This window comes from Branchiostoma belcheri, unplaced genomic scaffold (assembly GCF_001625305.1).
Source record: "Branchiostoma belcheri isolate BF01 breed outbred unplaced genomic scaffold, Haploidv18h27 scaffold34, whole genome shotgun sequence".
In the NCBI taxonomy this organism is placed as follows: Eukaryota; Metazoa; Chordata; class Leptocardii; order Amphioxiformes; family Branchiostomatidae; genus Branchiostoma; species Branchiostoma belcheri.
This window is the reverse complement of record NW_017803954.1, coordinates 1,961,285-1,981,253: the sequence shown is the minus strand read 5'-3', so window position 1 is coordinate 1,981,253 and position 19,969 is coordinate 1,961,285. Positions and strand designations below refer to the sequence as shown.

At 39.9% G+C, this 19,969-nt stretch overlaps 2 protein-coding genes across 7 annotated transcripts in view; both read right to left on the bottom strand.

Annotated features, from left to right (window-relative positions):
• Window positions 1-131: 131 nt before the first annotated feature.
• On the bottom strand, window positions 132-11,362 carry LOC109475480 (signal recognition particle subunit SRP72-like). The gene is made up of 22 exons (XM_019776103.1): window positions 11,229-11,362; window positions 9,607-9,724; window positions 9,300-9,420; window positions 8,871-8,936; window positions 8,600-8,677; window positions 8,114-8,225; window positions 7,896-7,927; window positions 7,674-7,717; window positions 7,456-7,536; window positions 7,027-7,084; window positions 6,527-6,658; window positions 5,357-5,485; window positions 4,982-5,054; window positions 4,701-4,765; window positions 4,214-4,309; window positions 3,725-3,828; window positions 3,363-3,440; window positions 2,699-2,863; window positions 2,247-2,290; window positions 1,928-2,044; window positions 1,449-1,491; window positions 132-1,173 (listed from the first exon to the last, which is right to left on the bottom strand). The coding sequence occupies exons 1-22, from the start codon at window positions 11,332-11,334 to the stop codon at window positions 987-989; spliced, it is 2,049 nt and encodes a 682-aa protein (XP_019631662.1). The 5' UTR covers window positions 11,335-11,362; the 3' UTR covers window positions 132-986.
• Window positions 11,363-12,397: 1,035 nt separating this feature from the next.
• The window catches only part of LOC109475477 (poly [ADP-ribose] polymerase 14-like), a 21,333-nt gene continuing 13,761 nt past the window's right edge, over window positions 12,398-19,969 (bottom strand). For 3 of the 6 annotated variants that reach the window (XM_019776099.1, XM_019776101.1, XM_019776095.1), the window contains exons 13-23: window positions 18,351-18,503; window positions 18,195-18,260; window positions 17,686-17,862; window positions 17,037-17,246; window positions 16,437-16,663; window positions 16,071-16,181; window positions 15,541-15,684; window positions 15,108-15,240; window positions 14,764-14,900; window positions 14,322-14,496; window positions 12,399-13,828 (exon numbers count right to left, since the gene is read on the bottom strand). In XM_019776099.1, the coding sequence (XP_019631658.1) occupies window positions 13,539-13,828; window positions 14,322-14,496; window positions 14,764-14,900; window positions 15,108-15,240; window positions 15,541-15,684; window positions 16,071-16,181; window positions 16,437-16,663; window positions 17,037-17,246; window positions 17,686-17,862; window positions 18,195-18,260; window positions 18,351-18,503 (1,823 nt within the window). In that variant the 3' untranslated portion in view covers window positions 12,399-13,538. Of the gene's footprint in view, window positions 13,829-14,321; window positions 14,497-14,763; window positions 14,901-15,107; window positions 15,241-15,540; window positions 15,685-16,070; window positions 16,182-16,436; window positions 16,664-17,036; window positions 17,247-17,685; window positions 17,863-18,194; window positions 18,261-18,350; window positions 18,504-19,969 lie in introns of all 6 variants that reach the window. The other 3 variants (XM_019776096.1, XM_019776098.1, XM_019776097.1) reach the window with 2 other exon arrangements.

Genomic DNA, 19,969 nt, shown 5'->3' with positions numbered 1-19,969 from the left:
CCATTTTTTCACACTTTGCACCAAAAAAATGTGTCCTAACTGACTTTGCTGGAGCCAACTTCATCCCAATTTGTCTGTAGCACACACTACTGTTAAACAAGTGGTAATAAAACTCGAAAGCTACCAAGGTATATGGTTATCTCGTGCCTTTATTGAATGCTGCTCATTGCAGATTTGAGCTGAGAAAAGGAAACAGTACATGGGGCAATGTTATGGGAATTATTAAGCTTTGGAGAGAAAAGAGATTAACATAAAGATATAATTATCAAATATCAAAATATTTTGTCTACTTGGTACCTTTTATAAATCATGATACATAATAACTGATAGGATTTTGTGAAAGCATTTGAGTTTGGTATTAGTGATCGTGCACTGTATTATATTGTCAATAAAGAATCTATTATCACTGCATATTTTACTTTGTCGTTTCTCCATACAATCTTTTGACATGTAACGTTATCTGCAATATTCAGGCTTATTAAACCCCAGCAACATATTGACCTTAACCAGGACAAAAGTATTAACAGAGACCACACCAGTTGTATTGACTGGTTCTAAACCAAAGGAGGGAAAAAGATTAAGACAAATTGTTTTATCACAAGAGTTAGTGACCAAGTTAATGTTGCTAGGAGATGTGTTGTATGCTAGGATACATGCACAGGTGATTTTCATACCACTTTTAGCTTGGAGAAAAAAGGCTCACTGACCTCCAGGCCATTTACACATGTAATATGATCGATCTTATTATTTGTAAATTGTATCTAAAAAAGATTGAAAACTAAAGAAAAGTATGAATTTGTTGCATTAGAACTTGTACTTTATCATTATATTTTTGCAGGTGAAATATACTAAAGCCCAAAGATATTTCTAGTTGTTATCTGTATCAACCTTTCTTTTCTCCAGTCTGATTGTTACAGACATTAACATTTTTGTTTTAAAATGAGTGAAATTACCTAATTTTGCTATCAGGAGCCATGCCAGTACCGTTACCATTTATTTTTACCACCTCCCTTCTTTTTCTTTGACTTCTTGCTAGAGGCTTGTGGTTTCTGTTGCCTGGGGCCGACCATCTCAGGCTGGGCTGTACCACTGGCTGCGGCGGGGGGACTCTGGGACGTCCCACTTGCCCCTGCCCTGGGAGAACTTGGGGTAACCTGGGGTTTGCTGGCGTCCCTGCATCAATAGAGACATTTAGTAGTCAGTGAAATGATTATGTTCTGATAAGTTTATTACTTGATGATGCATCTCCAGGTAGATACATAGACAAAGGTATCTAGTATTGGTAACTTGCTTGGCACATAAAGCAACACTACAAAAGTGTAGGGTGACTTTTAGAGTCATTTTTATGTCTAATGACTCAGGGTGAAAAACAGTCAAAGACACAAGGACTTGCTACACGTTGAGTGATAAATTCTTTCTATTAAACAGCATGGTTTAGTGTTACTTACAAGTCAGATGTGCCTCCTGCAGTGGCTCCTTGTGTTCCTTTCCCTACAATAGGGGAAGGGAAGGAAGCAAACTCAAGGTCAACGTTTTTCAAAACTATATGGTGTATTACAAACAAGTTTTTCAAGCTTCTGTGAATTTCTTGTTTCAGTCATCGTGAATTTCTCTGTTTACATCTATGGATTTTCCCATTGGCACACTGCCAATGTCCTGCAGGCTCTCAACCAGCTTCTGGGACCAAACTTCCTGTGTCTGACCTTTTCTGGTCTATGATTGGGGAATCCATCCACCCATGTGCTGTCATGAACTGTACAAACATACAAGCAAACACACACACACACACACACACACACACATACACACATGCAAAACATTCCCTCTGTACACAGAGAGAACGAGATGCACACTAACATTTTGTACACAAACACAGCAAAATTTTGTGCTACACTTGTTGACACTATTACAAACACTCTTATCTTACCGACTCCGTCCTTTTGTTTCCTCTTCCTACGACCTTTGAAGTATGACCTGTCCCTGATGGGAAGCCACCTCTCGGGGTCAGGGGTCACACTAGGGTCATAGTTCTTGGGAAGTTTTCCTACAGGTTAGAAAATATGTTAAGCATACTGTACTACTGGCTTGTTTACATCATTCTTTGGATCTAAATATTTGTGTGATACATATTTATATCCTGAAGTACATTGTACTTTGATGAGAAATATTTTGAGAACACAATGTTATCAATCATACCCAATTACAACTACAACTGACAGTATGAAATGTAATTCCAATCCACTGACCTTTCTTTTTTCTCCTCTTTTTCTTCTGCACAATGACAGAATCCCTGTAAGAACACATAAGCAAGACATTTTTGTACAAGTATGAACAGTGGCAATCAGTGGTCCTGCAGACTTCAACAAAGACCATGGCCATGGGGATATGGGTTTCTAAATTTCACAAAACCCATAGTTTCCACAAACAATTCTGCATGGCACCAGTCAACTTACTCCTGGCCAACTTCCTGCTGGCACTTGACCAGCTTCTGGGACCTACATGTACAATGTAACTTCCTGTGTGACCTTTTGTGGTCTGCTTTTAGGGAATTTCCCCCACCCACATGCTGTCACTCAACTGTACAGACATCAGATGATGGACATACAAGCAACACACAAAAACACTCCCAAACTATACTTCCGTACACTGAGAAAATAACCGGTGATTTCCACGACCAACAGAACCATGAGATACTGACTTGGTTTCCTCCACAGGTGTGTCTGCCTTCTCTCCGCCCGTTGTCCCAGCCGCAGCTTTAGCCGCCTTCTTGCGTGTCCCCATGGTCATGGCTGCCTTCTCCAGCGCCTCGATGTCTACTCCTGAGAAGAAACTAGGGTCTAGTGGAGGCAGCTCTTTGCTTATTCTTAGAACAAACGTGATTAAGGGAAATATCACATATTTGAAACAAAATGATTATAACTATAAAATATAACTGTCTGCTTTGGTTGTATAATCCAGTAAAACACAAATTGGCTACTAAACGTATCATCTGGGCAAGGAATAGCATCTTCAACTGTACACTAATTGAGTGGACTTGGATACAAAATATTCTCACTATTACAGGTAAATGTACCTTAACATGGAATAAATGAAAAAAATTCACATGTAAAATATAACATGTGGCAGTCTGAGATTCAATAACAGCTGAATGGAGCAATAGTTGTAAGGTTTGCTGAACTCATCAACCACTACATGACAGGCTTGTCTCCTCACCCTTTAGTATCATAAAAATATGGAACACAGCAAAAAACATAGACCCAAATTTCTTCATTTGAAGGACATGTACTAGTACATCTTTTCAGACTATGATAATCATATGATATGGCAAACACATCAGAACCTTCCCAACAGAGAAAGGATACTGCTCTCCCTTCTTAGGGTCACACTGGGAGTAAGCAGAAATCAGCTGGGCTATGGTCTTCACATCGTCAGGGTACATGCTGGAAAGGAACAGCAAGTTAGGCCAGATGTGTAACACCTTTTTTCCAATAGAGGCTATGACTACAAAGTACCAAAAATATTTCTATTCTATATTGCTCAAGGAAATTCATGGATAAAGGAAACTTTTACATTTGTGTCTTGTCTTTTTTTAAATATACTTCTAAAGGGTATATCATTTATCATATTCCAATTACAAAATGAAGGATTACATACAGTCAGATTTAAAAACAACCATACTTTTCCCTGATACAAGTGGCTTGAAACAGACAGTCTAATGACCTACCTCCTGAGCTCCTCCAGTATCTCAGTGGCCTTCTGTGCCTGGCCATGTTTGAGTTTGAACTGGGAGCTGGCTCTCATCAGCTGAGCTAGGTATGGGGAGGAGGGCTGGAGAGGGAGGGGGACAAAATGTCAGCCTTATAACAGCACAATCTCTACCATATTATCAAAGGGACATTTGTACTTATCAAATGAGAAACTGTATCTCATAAAATCATGCTTTCACACATTGTCTTATAACCTTGTATAAAAGCTTCCTGAATTCCCCCATGTCGACCACTAATTCTGGCTGGCTCCTGGCCAGATTCTGAGACCTTCACGTTCACCCCATTTCCTGAGTCTGACCTTTTGACCTCCTGCCATGCTGTGCCCTACCCACATGCTGTCAACCTACTGTTTGCACAAACAGATACACAACCCCACTGCTCATCCAACCAAAAAGGACCCTTATCATTATGAGGACCCTGAAGGGACTACAAACTCCTCTGCTTACATCATTTTCCTTGTACCAGTTGACGGTCGTGTCCAGCACCTCAGAAGCGCCCTCTATGTTCTCCATGCTGGTGTACAGGTTCACCAGGGTCGACACCTGTTGTCAATACACACAGCAAACATGTCATTACATGGACACATCACACATGTAGCAAACATGTCATTACATGGACACATCACACACAGCAAACATGTCATTACATGAACACAACACTCATGTAGCGAACATGTCATTACATGGACACAACACGCATCTCTCAACTTCAGATTCAGTACAAATCCTCATCTTATTTATACATTAATACAAATGTAACAGGTCAGAGTCAACATGCTATTAGAAGAACCTACATGATACCATGATACAATATTGTATCTATACTAGTAAGATGTTGTTTGCAGCAATTTTTAACTGGTTCTTTTGAGCACTAATATAACATTATATTGACAGTGATGTCCTACTGCCATGATGTACATTATGATGTGTGTACCATGTTAGGTTTATATCTCAGTTCCCCCACAGACTGCAGAACCTTGGCTGCCTGCCCAGCATTTCCTGCAGCAAAACAGCATTACCTTTAACAAAACTTCTGCCTCTCTTCAGAAATCAAATCTGAAATTCTTTGCTAAAATCTTCAAAATACTAAACACGAAAATCAACAAAGGGTTTTATTATTTCTTTCTAGCACTAAAATGTGAAGAATATGATGTAGAATAATACATAATTGCCACAAATAACCAGGCACACCAGTGCACCCACAGTCAACTTCACCTTGGTTTAAGTGCAGCTGAGCTAGGGTTAGCTTCATGGTGATGCTGGGATCAGGCCGGTTGTTGATGTGATCCTAGAATAAACACAGAGACAAACATGAGGACTAACATCACTCCACAGCTGCTGCCAGTTAACATGGTTTCACAACATAGATGTGGGTGTAGGTGTACATTCAGTAGTGCTATACATGTGTAATTCTAACATGCGTCTTTGTACGTAATTCTTTTCTGGTCAGAGTATGAAAGGCTATGAGCCTTATCCTTCTCCCTGACAAATTACCAGTATGTTATAGACAGTATAACTATGTTGTGCCCTCTACAGAGAGAAGATCATCGAAAGGTAATTTTGACAGAAAAAGCAGACGTGTGCCCTTACACTGAGCAGTTCCACAGCCTTCTGTCTGTGTTTCTCCCTGCAGAGCTGGGCAGCCTGGATGAGTAGGGGCATGTCCTGGTCTGGGTACTCCTCCTGAAGGGACTTAGCCAGCCTCCTACACGCCTCGTTCTGAACAACAATCACACACATCAATATATAACATCCTAGGCCAAGGGCTAAATCGCAGTGTAAAACTATAAAACATCATTTTAGAATTTTATGGAATTACACAAAAGGAGCATGTCATCACAGCTAGAAAAGGAGCAAATTTAGTGGAGCATCTCTCAACAGCCTTCATGCTGACACATTCAGACACACTTCACTAAAACCTGTTATGTTTGTGTTTCAATTCCCGAAGGCAAAATGCAAGTTTGGTTAGGCCACTCATATACTACTGGTACTTCTGGAAGTATTACATATACTGTAAATGCATTTAATTTTGCAGTGGTTATAGTTTGTGGTACGAGGGAAAGGGGAGGTTTTTGCAGAGTTTTGAATTTGCAGCTGAAACAATTCTCTGGTTCAGTAATTTTGGTGTCATGAATTTGCAGCAGACAGTAAAGACCTCGAAAATAAAATCAACACCAAAAATTTCTGCATTTACAGTACATGACAAGCCATGCGCCCATTACATCCACATGCACAACAACACTGCAAAAGAGAATGTCAGGCATGTATATGTCTGAAACTGTTTTTCACATTTGAAGATCACCTACCTCTGTTTTGTCACTCTGAACACAGAAACACAGAAACACACATTTGCAGAAACATCTCATTAAAATGTTGTGACGTATCTTTGATATGAATGACAATGCCATATGTAAATTTAACTTATGAAGAAACACTGAAAGGGGGAAAATAAAATCAATATCTCTAGATTCCACTCAGGCTACTGGTTGAGGTTTGGAAACAAAGTTTAATCAAGAAATCAGAGATTTCAGACTTCCAGGAGGTATTTTGGGTTTCATGTCATGACTTAAAGTTCACCCCATTTCCTGCATCTGACCTTTTGACCTCCTGACATTCTGCCTATCAATCTCCCCCACCCACATGCTGTCAACCCACTCTGCCCAGACAGACAGACAGACAGACACAAACACCTCAGCAACCCCAAACAATACTTCCATACCCAGAAATATACAGCATTCTCTGTGCCCTCTCCTGACTCACCTGGTTGGTGTACATCTGTAACAGACACTTGTTGAAGGCGATGTCTCTCAGCTGCTGCTTAGTCAGCTTCTGGTCCACTCCTTCTGCTGTGGCTGACTTTATCTTCTTCTTCGAGTCAAAGACATTCTGGTCCTGAGACAAAAGCACATGAGAAGCACAAGAAAACATTTAAGGTTGACTGTCAATTACTTACTGGCAGGAAAATTCTTATCAGAAAAGGTGGTAATATTCAATATTGAAATACAATGTATAAAGTAGTTACAATTAAAAGAAGCCTAAAAACTGATCATACACATTTCAATGTATTTGCTACCTACGTTCAAGAAACATGCTAATATTTTGTACATGGTTTCCCCTTCGGTAGCCCATACATTATAGATAGAATCTGATGTAGCTGTCTAGCTTTATCTCCACTTTAAAATGGTACTTCAAGTCTTAGGGAGTTAAACAGAAATAAAACATCCGGGATTCCCTAACAGAAATAAAACAAACTGCCACACCTTGTTGAGAGAGATGATGTTATTGGATGCCACTGCTATAAGGCCCACATCTGTTGGTCTGCAGGACAAAAACAAAACATTGAAAACATTCCCAAAATACACCCCAAAATTAGGGAACAGACAAATGTACCAAAATACTCAACATTTATAAAAACTAAACAACCAATTGCATGTTTTCTATGTCAACTATATTCCATTGCCTTGAATGCTTCAATACTCTCATGCCCATAATTTTTTGTAGTAGTGGGCTCTAGATGCTTCTTCTTCAATGAAAACATTTGGAAAGGCAAATTCTTTGTTCCCTCTATCATTACTACTAAAATATAGCCAGAACACTTTTACAGCTCCCCAGGCAACAAAAACAGGCAAACCCTGGGATACATGTAAAGTGAACTTCTCAATCAGGATGTGAAGGATAAACTGTTGTACCTGGACTTCAAAACCTGGTTGTAAATTTTGGTGGCCTCTTCATTCTGTCCCTGCAGCTGTAGGCAGTACGCTCGCTGGGTTCTAACAAACACAACAGGTACAGGCCATATGAGATGACGAAAGTATCCTGTTTCTGACAGACAAAGATAAACCCCAAAGTTGACAGATAGGCACTTCTATGAGAGAGAAACTTTTACTGGGTATTTCTGACATCTTACTTCAAAACTCCCAGCTCTGCTTCGATGTCCTCTTCAGTCACTTCCTGTGGCAGATAAAAAAAACCACTTCAACAAACTTTGAAAAATTGAGCAATCTTTCCTTTTCTTTTCTTAAAAGTCTCTTACAGATTTTTTCCATGATGATGATTATCTTAAGAGCAATTTGGCATTAATACAGCTAAGATAGCAGAGCAGAGAATAAAACTACAAAACAGTACTTACTGGGTCCTCCTCCAGGTTTTGCCTGCAGAGCTCTGTGAAATAAACAAACAGTCCTTGTTGTTGAGACCAGAGTGATACTACTACATGTACCGATAGCTGTTTGGCATGCTGTCTACAATTTAGCACACATGAACAGGCTCTCACCAGGCAAAAAATGTCATTTAGAACATCCTCCCCATAAACCAACAGCTAGATAAGAATAATTAACAATAACTAACCTTCTGCTTTCTGCAGTTTTTTCTCAGCCCCTTTTACGTCCCCCTTAGACAGCTGAGTACAGGCTGCGTTGTACGACAGCTCATAGGTGGACTCCCGTAGACCATAATCCTCCTGGGGTGTAAAATCACCAGCAACTTAATTACACATACCGTAATATTACAGCCAAAGTATGCCAAAAGACGTAAAGAACATGTACAGATACAATGTATAATGGTTACCAATCCAACTTCTGTATCCGCCATCACAACTCACAAGTATAGGACTTGAATCCCTACCGAACCGACTGTGTTTTGAAACTTAATATGTATGCTACAGGCAGCAGACTTGGTCCTATGAGGGAATGTTGTAAGTTGCTGGTCCAGTGTTTATGTTTTGAGCCCCACGTTGGCTTGAGTTTGTCAATGAGCCAACCAAGAGGTGTACTCTCCTATGTAGCATTGTACTATGACATGTGACTGTCTATAGTTGAGTAAAAACAAACCTACCAGCTGCTTGCCTCCCCACATCTGAGCAGCAGCCACCACAGCAGCCAGGTTAGTCTCTCTCTCCTCATCAAACTCATCCTGTAAACAAGTTTAATGTGCAGGTATGTACTCAGGGTAGTTTGAACATCAGGCTTGGGGTAAAATCATACCAAAAGCAATGAAAAACTCATGTCCGTGACTATACTATAGTTCTAAGTATAGTAGTTTTAGTACATTAGAGAGTTCAACTTGCAGGACTTTGTTGTAGAATAAATAACTGATGAGTCCTGACCTGTGAATTCCTGATGAGGTCCCTGTACAGCTCCAGGCACTCGTCATGCTGCTCCAGACGGTACAGCTGGAAAGTCATGAGGAAAGCATTATTATAAAAAATACAATGTTAGAAGATTCATTTGAATACTGTACATACATTCCACATCACATCTTGACTTCCATGACCAACAGTGACTCTCAGATCATCAGTTAATCAAAGATCATGTGTAAGCCAGCCATTAGTGTCTTATTCTGTTCAGGTACAGGTATGTTGTCTTGTTCACAGGTACTACCAGTAGGTACACTATACTATAGCTACATGTAGATGTCCAGCTACAGACCTGTACTTAATAATTTTACAGGTACAGTTACTTGTTACAATGGCTGTTCCATATAAAACATGAATACAAATACACTACAGTAGTAATGAACTGAGTAATAATCTGACCACTTGTCCCAGAAGTTCCTTAATCCTGAGGTCAGGCTCAGGAATCTTCTTGATGACCTCTAGAGCTTCCTGAGTCCGGTTCAGACGATACAGACAATAGGCTCGCTCAAACTTCAGGGGGCTAAAGGGGCAAAAATGAAGCTTAAAGTCACTGACAACTTCAAAGTACTAGTACCATCAGGAGATTTGGTTTAACACCCCTGCATAGAGGCCAACAAGAAGTAACCCCCATGTTCTACAATGTCCAATTCCTTGCCACTACTGAGTAATAAGCAGGAAATGAAGATAAAATAAGACCACTACTGACTCGGACAGCTTGTAGTTTCCGCCCATGAACCTGATGACCTCGTTGAACTGTCCGAGCTGGATCATGCTGACCACCTTACAGTGATACGCCTTCTCATCGTGAGGGTCCTGCTTCAGTACTGGGGAGGAACAGGTGACCGCACATGTCACAGTCAGGCCGACCAATTGTTCACTCAGGATTTTGGAAGCATGGAATATTGGATCATACTAAGAACTGTTCAGAAACCATTGGCATAATTATTAATTTTATGCTTCAAAATCATATAGCTGTCTACAGCTATAAATGTACACCTGCATAAAACCAAGTACGTTATATTAAGAAGCCTCTTGTTTAATGCTTCGTGATAAAGCCCAGTTCATGATGGTGCAGGTACTTAAGTAATCAGAAATTTATAAAATCTGCACAGCTCCAAAATTTTACCCGGCACTAGCTTGCAGGTGGTATTTCAAGCCCTTGTTTTATTACTTTTCATAAATGTAGCCGTTACTTAAGTACCAAAACGATTAGGACAAAACTACACCAATGCCGAAATGGTGAGTGATTTGCGGGAGAGACAAAGAAGACCGATATAATTTTCTAACGCCGTGGCTATATACACTCCCGGTGTGTATATAAAAGACAAATAGATTTTATATACACTCCGAAATACTAGCCTCCTTGGTAGGCCCAAAACTTGGGTTTTTGTGAGTGTTTGAGGATTCAGGGGCACCAAGTTTAAACCTCGGTCTTCAAGTTTATCTTATTGGATGATGAAAATCAGAAAACAACACGGAAATCTCCACCGAAGTTCGGTCGAGCGGACCGCCCCGCCCCGCTTGCGCGGGGCCCGGGACCCTCCGCTCCCGGCGGCGGCGGCGAGACCGGTCGCGCGCCCCTGGCGTCCTCGCTACCTGGTTGATCCTGCCAGTAGTCATAGGCTTGTCTCAAAGTTTAAGCCATGCACGTGCAAGTTTAAACTGTCTCAGTGAAACTGCGAATGGCTCATTAAATCAGTTATGGTTCCTTTGATCGTCACATCCTACATGGATAACTGTGGTAATTCCAGAGCTAATACATGCGGAAGAAGCGCCGACCTCACGGTCTGGCGTGCATTTATCAGACCAAGACCAACCCGGGGTTCGCCCCGGTCCCTTTGGTGACTCCGGATAACACAGCCGATCGCGCGGTCTTCGCACCGGCGACAGATCATTCGAATGCCCTATCAACTTTCCGGGAGTGTATATAAATATAAAAGACAAATAGATCTTATATACACACCGGGAGTGTATATAAAAGACAAATAGATTTTATATACACTCCCGGAGTGTATATAAAAGACAAATAGATTTTATATACACTCCCGGAGTGTATATAAAAGACAAATAGATTTTATATACACTCCCGGAGTGTATATAAAAGACAAATAGATTTTATATACACTCCGGGAGTGTATATAAAAGACAAATAGATTTTATATACACTCCGGGAGTGTATATAGCCACGTTCATTTTCTAAAGTCAACTCACATCGATTTGCATGCACTGAACCATATGCTACCGATGCACGCGCTACATTCTTGTGCCATAAAATACAAATTAAATGTATGAACGCTGCAAAACTATGCACGGAGCAATGCGACTTACTCTTCGTTGCAATTTTCAGAGCCTTGTTGAAGTCTCCGGCTTGTCCAGCTCGATTTAGATCGGAAAAAAGTTGAGACAAATTCGGCTGACCGTCGGAGGCTGCCATGTTGGAAATTACCCACGATTCTCCCAATTGGGCCCAACCATCAGCTGTGACCGGGGGGGGGTCAGAGGTTGGAGGGAAAAAACAACACAAATTCGGCAAAAATCGCTTTTATCTCGTTCTTGAAGCGAGTTTAAACGTCATAGTTTCTTGCAATAAGGCTATGTACTGCGCTGATTGATTAAAACACCGCGGGGTGCTTTTAAAAAGAAATCGTGAAATCGTATTGACCAGTTTCCTTGGTTGCAGTTTTAATATGTTCCGCAAGATGTCGTCCTTGTATCACATCTCTATCGATGGAGACAAGGAGCTTCTATTCAACTTTTTCAAGCATTCAACAGGCCTGGTAGAATGTCCTTGATGGAGACGAATGTTAAATCATGCTGTTGAGAGGACTGCCGTTTGGCAAAAAGCGTGTAAAAGGGTAACGTCAACGCTATTAAACTACCACTAACTAGACATAGCGACTTAGGTGCACTGGCTTCAACATTGTCAAGTGTCTCAATTGCCATATCGTTCACTAACTTAACTTGCGTAACATTGGACTGTCTCTCACTACTAGAGCCTAACATGTAATAAATTTGTTATAAAACGGCTAGCAGATATTGGACATTCTCGGAATGTCTACTTTTTCCGGACATTTTTAGACATCAGTCTCCAATGGGTTTGATACAATTTTGCAATTGACTCATCTATGTTAGTATATATTTAGTAAAGGAAAAAGAATATTCCTTCATGATAAATTCGTATTCCTTGTGAAATCATATTCGTAGATAACAGTCAACATAATGTTGAACTTACTGCTACCTGTAATATACACAATGCTACGCCTGTCCCTGCACGCCACGGAAAGGTGTTTCAGTTAACACAATTTGCAATGTGACCAATTAAAAGAGTTAGGGAAATAAGCACGTATGAAAATCAAAGCGCAAACATCCATCAACAGACACCACGCCCCTTCCATAACAGTCAACCTTTTTGTGGTTGTATGTTTGCCTGCTTTTATTTTTCATTTTTCTAATCCAACAAAGTTAACTTTACTGGTTTTGCGAGGAAGCCGAGATCCTAACAATATTGATTGATAAGATATCAAATAAGGTTAGAAGATAGAGTACTTCTAGAAGATAGAGGCTTTTTATTAGAAAAATGCCCCAGATGATGCAAGGTTAATATAATATTAATCAGTATGGCCATAAATAGATAATACATTCATATTGTAATGCATATAAATTATAATAAATAACACAAGCAAGTTCAAAATTAAATAGGACTTAACTTATTATTGATTATTAAATACTTGTGATGCCAGCTTACCCTTGATGAGAGTGTATAGACTCTCAAGAGTCAAACAAAAAAAAAACAACCTTTTACAAACATGATGGATGAACCTGACAGATACATTCCATCCAAAAGAACATGTACTCATAAAATGCAGCTTAAATGATACCGGTATGACGTAGCAACAGTCCTCTCTATATATATGTCCTTGGAGAAAGTTATCATTTCTACTATTCTTAAAGACATGCTGCTTCCCATTATTCAATAACCAAGCTGTTCTATGTACAAAAATATTGCATTCAAAAAATCTTTACACCACCTACATCATGTATTGCTAGATGTACAAATTATTGACATAACATGTAACATTAACATAGATGCTAATAAATAGAATGAACAGCTTAAAAATCATGCAGCAATCTTGTCAGGTAACCCCAGACAGATAATTTCAGAATCATTACTGTAATACATAAAATACCATTTTGGTACTGTCCTCTGTCTCTGCAACTCAATAGTGCTCATGACTCTTTTATTTTTCTCATTGACAAGCTTTTGATGCAACATCTCCTGAATTTGCTGTGTGCTAGCTATATCACTAACTAATGACAACAACACAAATCACTAGCTAAGCCGGGCAACTTATGACACTCCAGACAGCTTGCAACAATACCCCAACAATAGCCCGTCCTGACTGTCCATCACAATCAGCAGCTCAACCAATGATACAATTATGGCAATTAGCAGTTCATCCAATGAGAGATTGGTTGCATGTTTATCAAATATTTGCATTTCTATGTTTTTATTTTGCATTTCTACATTTTGACGAGACGGAGATAGGTAGGCTTAACTGGGTTTATTCTGTTATCAATTGTTAAAGAAGTGTATTACATTTTTCGCATTACTTGCAGGAATGCTGGCCAGCATATGACTTAACTACGAAATGTTATCAAATACTCGGGGTAAGCCTGGGTGTCATGGAAGATCACAAAGATGTTTGGGTTTTTGACATTGTTGGTGACGCTGTCGTACAGGACAGTCTTGTTGTTGGGGTCTTTAGGTGGAGGGACAATCATGCCCTGCTTGCCGACTGTAGCGTCTCCCACCAGCACCCTGGCCAGGTACACGTGCTTGTTGTGTTTGGTGGCGGGGAGGGAGTACTGGTCCTTCGCTGAGAAACTGGACTCGACAGCAAAGTACACTCCATTGCCGTACAGGGTAGCTGGATTATTAGAAAAGAAGACATGGAACAAATAACATGTCAGCATCAATGAAGACTACAAAGTAACTTAGGCCCCCTTTCCACCAAAATACTGGTGACATGCAGGGTTTTTCTAAACCGGGAGTAAGGGCACTGCTCCCTCATGTAACCAGCCTGTGAGCACCCCCATATCAATTTTCAAATTGGACCCTAAGTGGCTACATACACGTACACCGTAAGTCTTTCTCAAAACGATCTTTTTCCAGTGAAAATATAAAAACAAAACATTATAACAATGCATTCTAGCATTACAAACTGTGTTTTACAAAATTTGCTTCGCTCCCTCGCCATGCCAGTGATCTGCTCCCTCATGCTAATTTTTTCTAGAAAAATCCCTGGGTAACATGATGATTCTTTACTTGAAATGACATGATAAACATAGCATGTGAAGAGGAGAAGACAATGGTCGTTTATCATACTCTAGATATAATGTTGCAATTTTCAGATGGCCCACCATTTTTGCCACAGAAGCTCCTGTTGAAGCCGTGTGCGTTGATGTGGGAACAGGACCCGGTGGAGGTTCCATGAAACAGACGTCTCTCATTGTCGGCAGCCTTGTTTGTTCTGTCCATCTTCTCTTTCTTCACCTGGTACTGACGCCACAGGGCTGGGTTCTGGATACGTTCAATCTGAGGAAAATTGTAGAGCAGAACTAAATTGTTACCAAGTACAGAAAGAGTATCCTCACTACTCACTAGAATTAGATGTAACAAAAGCTGTTGATCATGAAGACAGACGGTGGCTGTCCATGGTACTGAAAATTGTTCTTTTATAGGTTTCATAGCAGAGAAAACTAGGGTTTTCACAAAGATGTCTGTGTGTTACTTTTCTTGCAAACTTTTCTTGCTGCTTTCTTGAAGAATAAGAAGAGGTAAACAACAAGACAAGGATGTTACCTTGACAACCTTAGATGGCTTGTCTCCAATTGTCTTGGCGAAGTACATGTACGTCTCCTGGAACTCCAGACTGCCCTCGCTCAGTTCCACCACCTTCACCTCATCATCACCTTGGGGGTCCCAGAACTCGGGAAGATCTGGGGTTTTCAACAAACAAATCAATCTCACTGGGTCAGTCTATTGAAGAAGACCAGGGTGAATGGTTGAAAACTCGAGGTGAGATCAATTCTTTGTGTTGGAACAAACACGTAATGTCCTTGGTTACATAAAAAGCAAAATCCTCATCAACTGAAGAAAGATTTTTTTCTATCTACATCAGAAAATCTGAGTTACAGTACTCTTACCTGTCTTTGTGTCCTTCCTGACAATAAGCCTGGTGTCTCCTGTTAGAATCTGTGTCTCCTTCATTCTGATGAAGTCCACGTGAAAAGCTTCCAGGGTGTCTGGCTTCGTGAAGTCAACATAAGACCTACCATGCTAAAAAGCAACAACAAACGGTTGTGATCATGAAGAACCAGTATCATCATATACAATGAGTACTTGTGTATTATGATGATTAATGATGTATGGAATCTTACATTTCTACAGCATGACTAATGTTTCTTCAACATCTTATGATAAGAAAATTGAAAATTATACCATAATTTCATGTTCCTTGAAGACATGTTAATAGGACTCATGAATCTTGTGTGAGTTGAATGGATAAAACTGATGACAACCTTGACTTCAGTTGGTTCTTTAGTAAGCCCAGGATACAAAACTACAAGTTTTCCATACCCGTTTGGCCTGTTCCAGGACAGCATTCAGCTCAGGACTGTAGGGCTGGTACGTATCCTGCTCCAGGTAACACCACTGAACCTCCCTGGACATCAGTTCAGCCTGCTGACTCTTGTACTCCTTCACTGTGATCTCATTCAAAACCTGGAAAAATGAGAGACACTTTTAAAAAACTGCAAACATGGTCGACTTGGACTAGCAGTGCCACAGTTATTCAACAAACAGCATCAGCTTTTCAATTGTCTGTGACAAAATATCAGAGATTTCAAACCTTGAGTTTTTGATTTTCATGAATGTACTGGAACTGTGCAGGGGATTGTATGAGGTGCTTCAACTGTCAACCATTTTCTGAATTCCTCCATGTTGTGCTAACTTATCTCCCACTTGGCACCTGCTGTGTCACTTACAGACTTACTGATAACCTCCCTGTCAATCAAGTGAGCAAATACCCACCCACCCTTCTTGTAACCATCTCTACTACACAAGCATACACAATACAAACAATACCTCTTGGAGGTAATTTGATGTACCTTGTAGATATCAGTCACCACATCACTGACATCCCCTCCATTGCCTTGTACTCGAATGCTGGAGTCACTGCAATCGATGGTTATTGCCACAATATGCTGCTTTTCCAGCTCCTAATCCAAACAAGTAAAACATTATTGGTACTTTTCAGCAAAATGTCAATATTAAAATCACCTTCAACCATTAATCTGTATGTATCTTTAAAGCATTTGTACCCAGCAAGTACCCCAAAAATAAGGCTTGTGTCTTACATCAGATTGATGTATTTCAAATCAACAGACTGTTGATTGTGAATGACATTTTGATATTCATAGACGCAAGCTTAAGGAAAGTAAATAAAGAAAGAAAACCAGTTGTAACTGTCATACCTTAATCTTAGCCTGCTCCAAAAGTGACAGTTTCTCCACAGATGGGTCTGTGATGACGTGGTCCTTACACTCCCTGCTCATCATGTCCTCTATCTTCCTCACAGCCGTGTCCAGCTGCGCTTTCTTTCCGGCAAATATTTTCAGTACTATCCCATCCACCGAGACAACTAAGGGAGGGTCCTTGGGGTCAAATCTAATGACCCTCTTCATGCGTTCAGCAACAGCATCTGATTGACAATAACACAAAATGTTAGTGAAAATCATGATGAGAATCAACAAGTTGTCTATACAAACTAATATATAATGCCTTCCATCAATGAAGTAGAAGAGGGTGAAGAAATACAGAACCTTTCAGTCATCAAAAAAGACCTTTTTGAGTCAAACCCAAATAATCATGCCAGTCTTAACAGTCTTTAAAACATGATGAAACATCTTACATGGCAGTCTTTCATCTATTTATTTGGTTTGTTTATTTATTGAATTGCTCTTACATGTATTAATTTTAAGCTGCAATTATTTAGTAGTAATACTAAAAAATTAGACTTCAAGATAAACCCATCATTTCCATTCAATGCAAGGACACAACCTAATGTAACTTACTGGCTAATTTCTCCAGTGCAGCAAGCTGTCCCTGCTGTCTTTGCCCTGGCGTCCATTGTGAGATGGCATCACGATAGACTACCATGATCTCCTCTTTAGAGATGGTAGCCCTGACTAGAACCAGATTCTTGGGCTTGTCTTCGTGGACAAACTCGTCGATGGCCTCCACCATACAGGATGCTGCTTGGGTTGTCTCTATCCGTGCACTACCTATATGCAAGTATAGAAGGCGATGTACAATAAGTACCAATAATACCTTTCTTATAGATGGTGATGGAAGAAATGTGTTTGAGAAAAAGATGAAAGCCACTTTGAAAGGTAAAAAAAAGTAGCTGAAGTTGGTTTTGTTTTGTGGATGGAATTGGCAATGATGTCTCTCCTTGGTGCTGAAGTGGTCATCTTAATAACATTACTCAGATCAGATGAATGTGAAAATGAATGGAGTCTTTGTAAGTGCTTTTCAAACACTCAGATAGTATGAGCCTCGCTTTTTTGTCTGAAATGATCTGGCAATGGTGTCTTTCCTTGGTGCTGAAATTGTTATCTTCACAACATTTCTCAGGTCCTTTCACCAGTGATACACCACAAAAGGTAAAAGCAGTGGCCAAGATGTTCAGATAAATCTAATATACAAACAAACAGTATGTACCTGTTCCCAGTGCAGGAAAAGAGATAGACTTGAGCTCCATCTCCTCGGCCAGACGTAAGACGTTCCTGAACTGCTCCTTCAGGGTGTAGATGTCGTCTCCTGGTGCCACGTGGATGACATGTTTACAGCGCAGGTTTCCTGCACCAGTCACGGCCACACCACTGATGGGTAAGGACCCTGGCAGGAAGGAGTGGATTATCTCATCATCTTACTTGGCACAGTTTGTTGAAATAAAGTGTGTAGTCCATTGGCCATTATTTGACATATCAGTACGATCTGGGCAGGAAAATTATCCATATGACTTTTAAATCAATATTTTTGAATGAAAATTTACAGGCTGGTAGAGCCTGATAAGAGGATCACAGAAACATTGATTTATTTTTGCTATGCTTAAAAAGAAGTCATAGGTACTTTAAGTTTTTATGTAATTTTCTGTCTGACACAGAAAATATTAGATCCTTAGATAAGATACTAGTACTTAACCACAAAAAAGGCTTGTGACAACTCACCCAGTTGGCGACACTCAGCCAATACAGCCTGGCCACCAGCATTGAGAATTGCTCTTGGCACAGAACCTAGAACACAAGGAAACTCAAAGATGTTAGTAGATGCTATAAGGAATTCAAAGTGTCGGCATCTAATGCAAGTCATCAAGCAGTCCTTACCCATGGTGAAATCCAGTTTTGCGTTGGTGGGGTTCACAATGGCATCTGTCCTGTCTTTGGCGATGTTCCCATGCTGGACATGGAGACAAACATGTCCGATCTGGACCTCGTCTGTCATTGGTTGTGGACTAGACGAACCGCTGGACACACCTGCTGTAACCAGAAGTAATCAGTGAGGCTTTTGATGAGTCTTCAATACAAATCTGTATTGCTGTCATTGGTATCAGGATATTTTGCCATCACATGCTTGTAGCTAAATTTCTGCTGTTAGGGTTATTGTTTTGGTCAGGGTTAGGGTTGGGAATAGGTGTCCCATTGACCAAAAAAAAAGTCTGGAAAGCATATAATTTATTATTTTGTGAATCTGTTTTGATGTCAGATAATCATGATTTATCAAGATAAAGAACATGATTCTTAACAGTTAAGTAAAATACCAAATGACATGTACCTGTAATGTTATATCCTAAAATATCAACAACTGCAGCTGACAACTATTGTTATCATTTGCATTCGGCTATTCCGAGATCAGGGTGCGCCAATGGCATCGTGCATCGTTATGTCAATCTTACTCTGTATTTATCGCATTCTGTTGACATTTATCAAACTTGTTATACTAGTACAGTTATTTTCCAGACAATCAGGAAGAGATTTGGTGTTTAAAACTTATGCTATGGCCAATTTAAGACCAGAAATTGGCATAAAATCTACGTTATGCCGTTGCACTTGAAAAATGCCAGTTTTTTAAATATGCTTTTAAGTAATTTGGGAACAAAAAAATGGAATGAAAAGATTTGCAATATGTTCAGACATGCTCAGTCTGATATGTTTTGCAAAAAACCTGATGATGATTGGAAATTTCTCTTTTCTGGAGCGCATTTATCAATATGTTGTACACGTTATGTAAAATTCATAAATTAACACATTGCAATTAACTTATCTCCCTGTACTAAAAAGGATGGTGATAGAACTGGCCATTTTGCATGTTATGCAAGGTACATCCATATATGACACAAAACATGTGTTTTTATGTTGCTTGTCCTTTGGGTTAATATGGCTGATGGCTTACAGTTACCTGTCTTTTTTGTCCGAGAAAATGTGTAGTGTCCGTTGCTCGGTAATAACTTAAAATAGAAAAGCTGTGGGTGCATATGATTTCAGGTTTTGAAACAGCTGAAGATGCTGACTTAAAACACAGTAGCTATTTCAGTATATTGCTGTAATTATATGAAATAATGTCAAAAAACCTCAAGGGTGTAGTGTCCGTTGCCATGTAGTGTCCGTTGCCAAGTATACCATGTAGGTACATTAATTACATTTTGTTGCAATTTTGAAGTAATTTTGTCATTTATGTTACTTCTGTAGCATTTTGTCAACCCCTAAATGACAGGTCTTGCAAGATTTGGTGTTCTTGTCATGTACTTGAGCGACCAGATGCCGGCAACGGACACTACAGCTTAGCTGTAGTGTCCGTTGCCGGCCACATCTGAAATGAGTGGGCTAAGTTTGGAAGAGCACAACTTTTGAACCAAACGTCTCTATCCAAAAATTTAAAAAGTGCAATGTATGGCAACACCTCTAGTGCGAATTTCTGCACTGAAAGTAGAAAAATATAAAACTTG

Excerpts from the sequence above, each read along its gene's own strand:
- LOC109475480 (XM_019776103.1), bottom strand. The coding sequence starts at position 11,334 with ATGGCAGCCTCCGACGGTCAGCCGAATTTGTCTCAACTTTTTTCCGAT. Across the intron at positions 5,486-6,526 it reads TACAGATGTACACCAACCAG|AACGAGGCGTGTAGGAGGCT; the intron begins GTGAGTCAGGAG and ends ATTGTTGTTCAG. Across the intron at positions 3,441-3,724 it reads ATACTGGAGGAGCTCAGGAG|CATGTACCCTGACGATGTGA; the intron begins GTAGGTCATTAG and ends GTTCCTTTCCAG.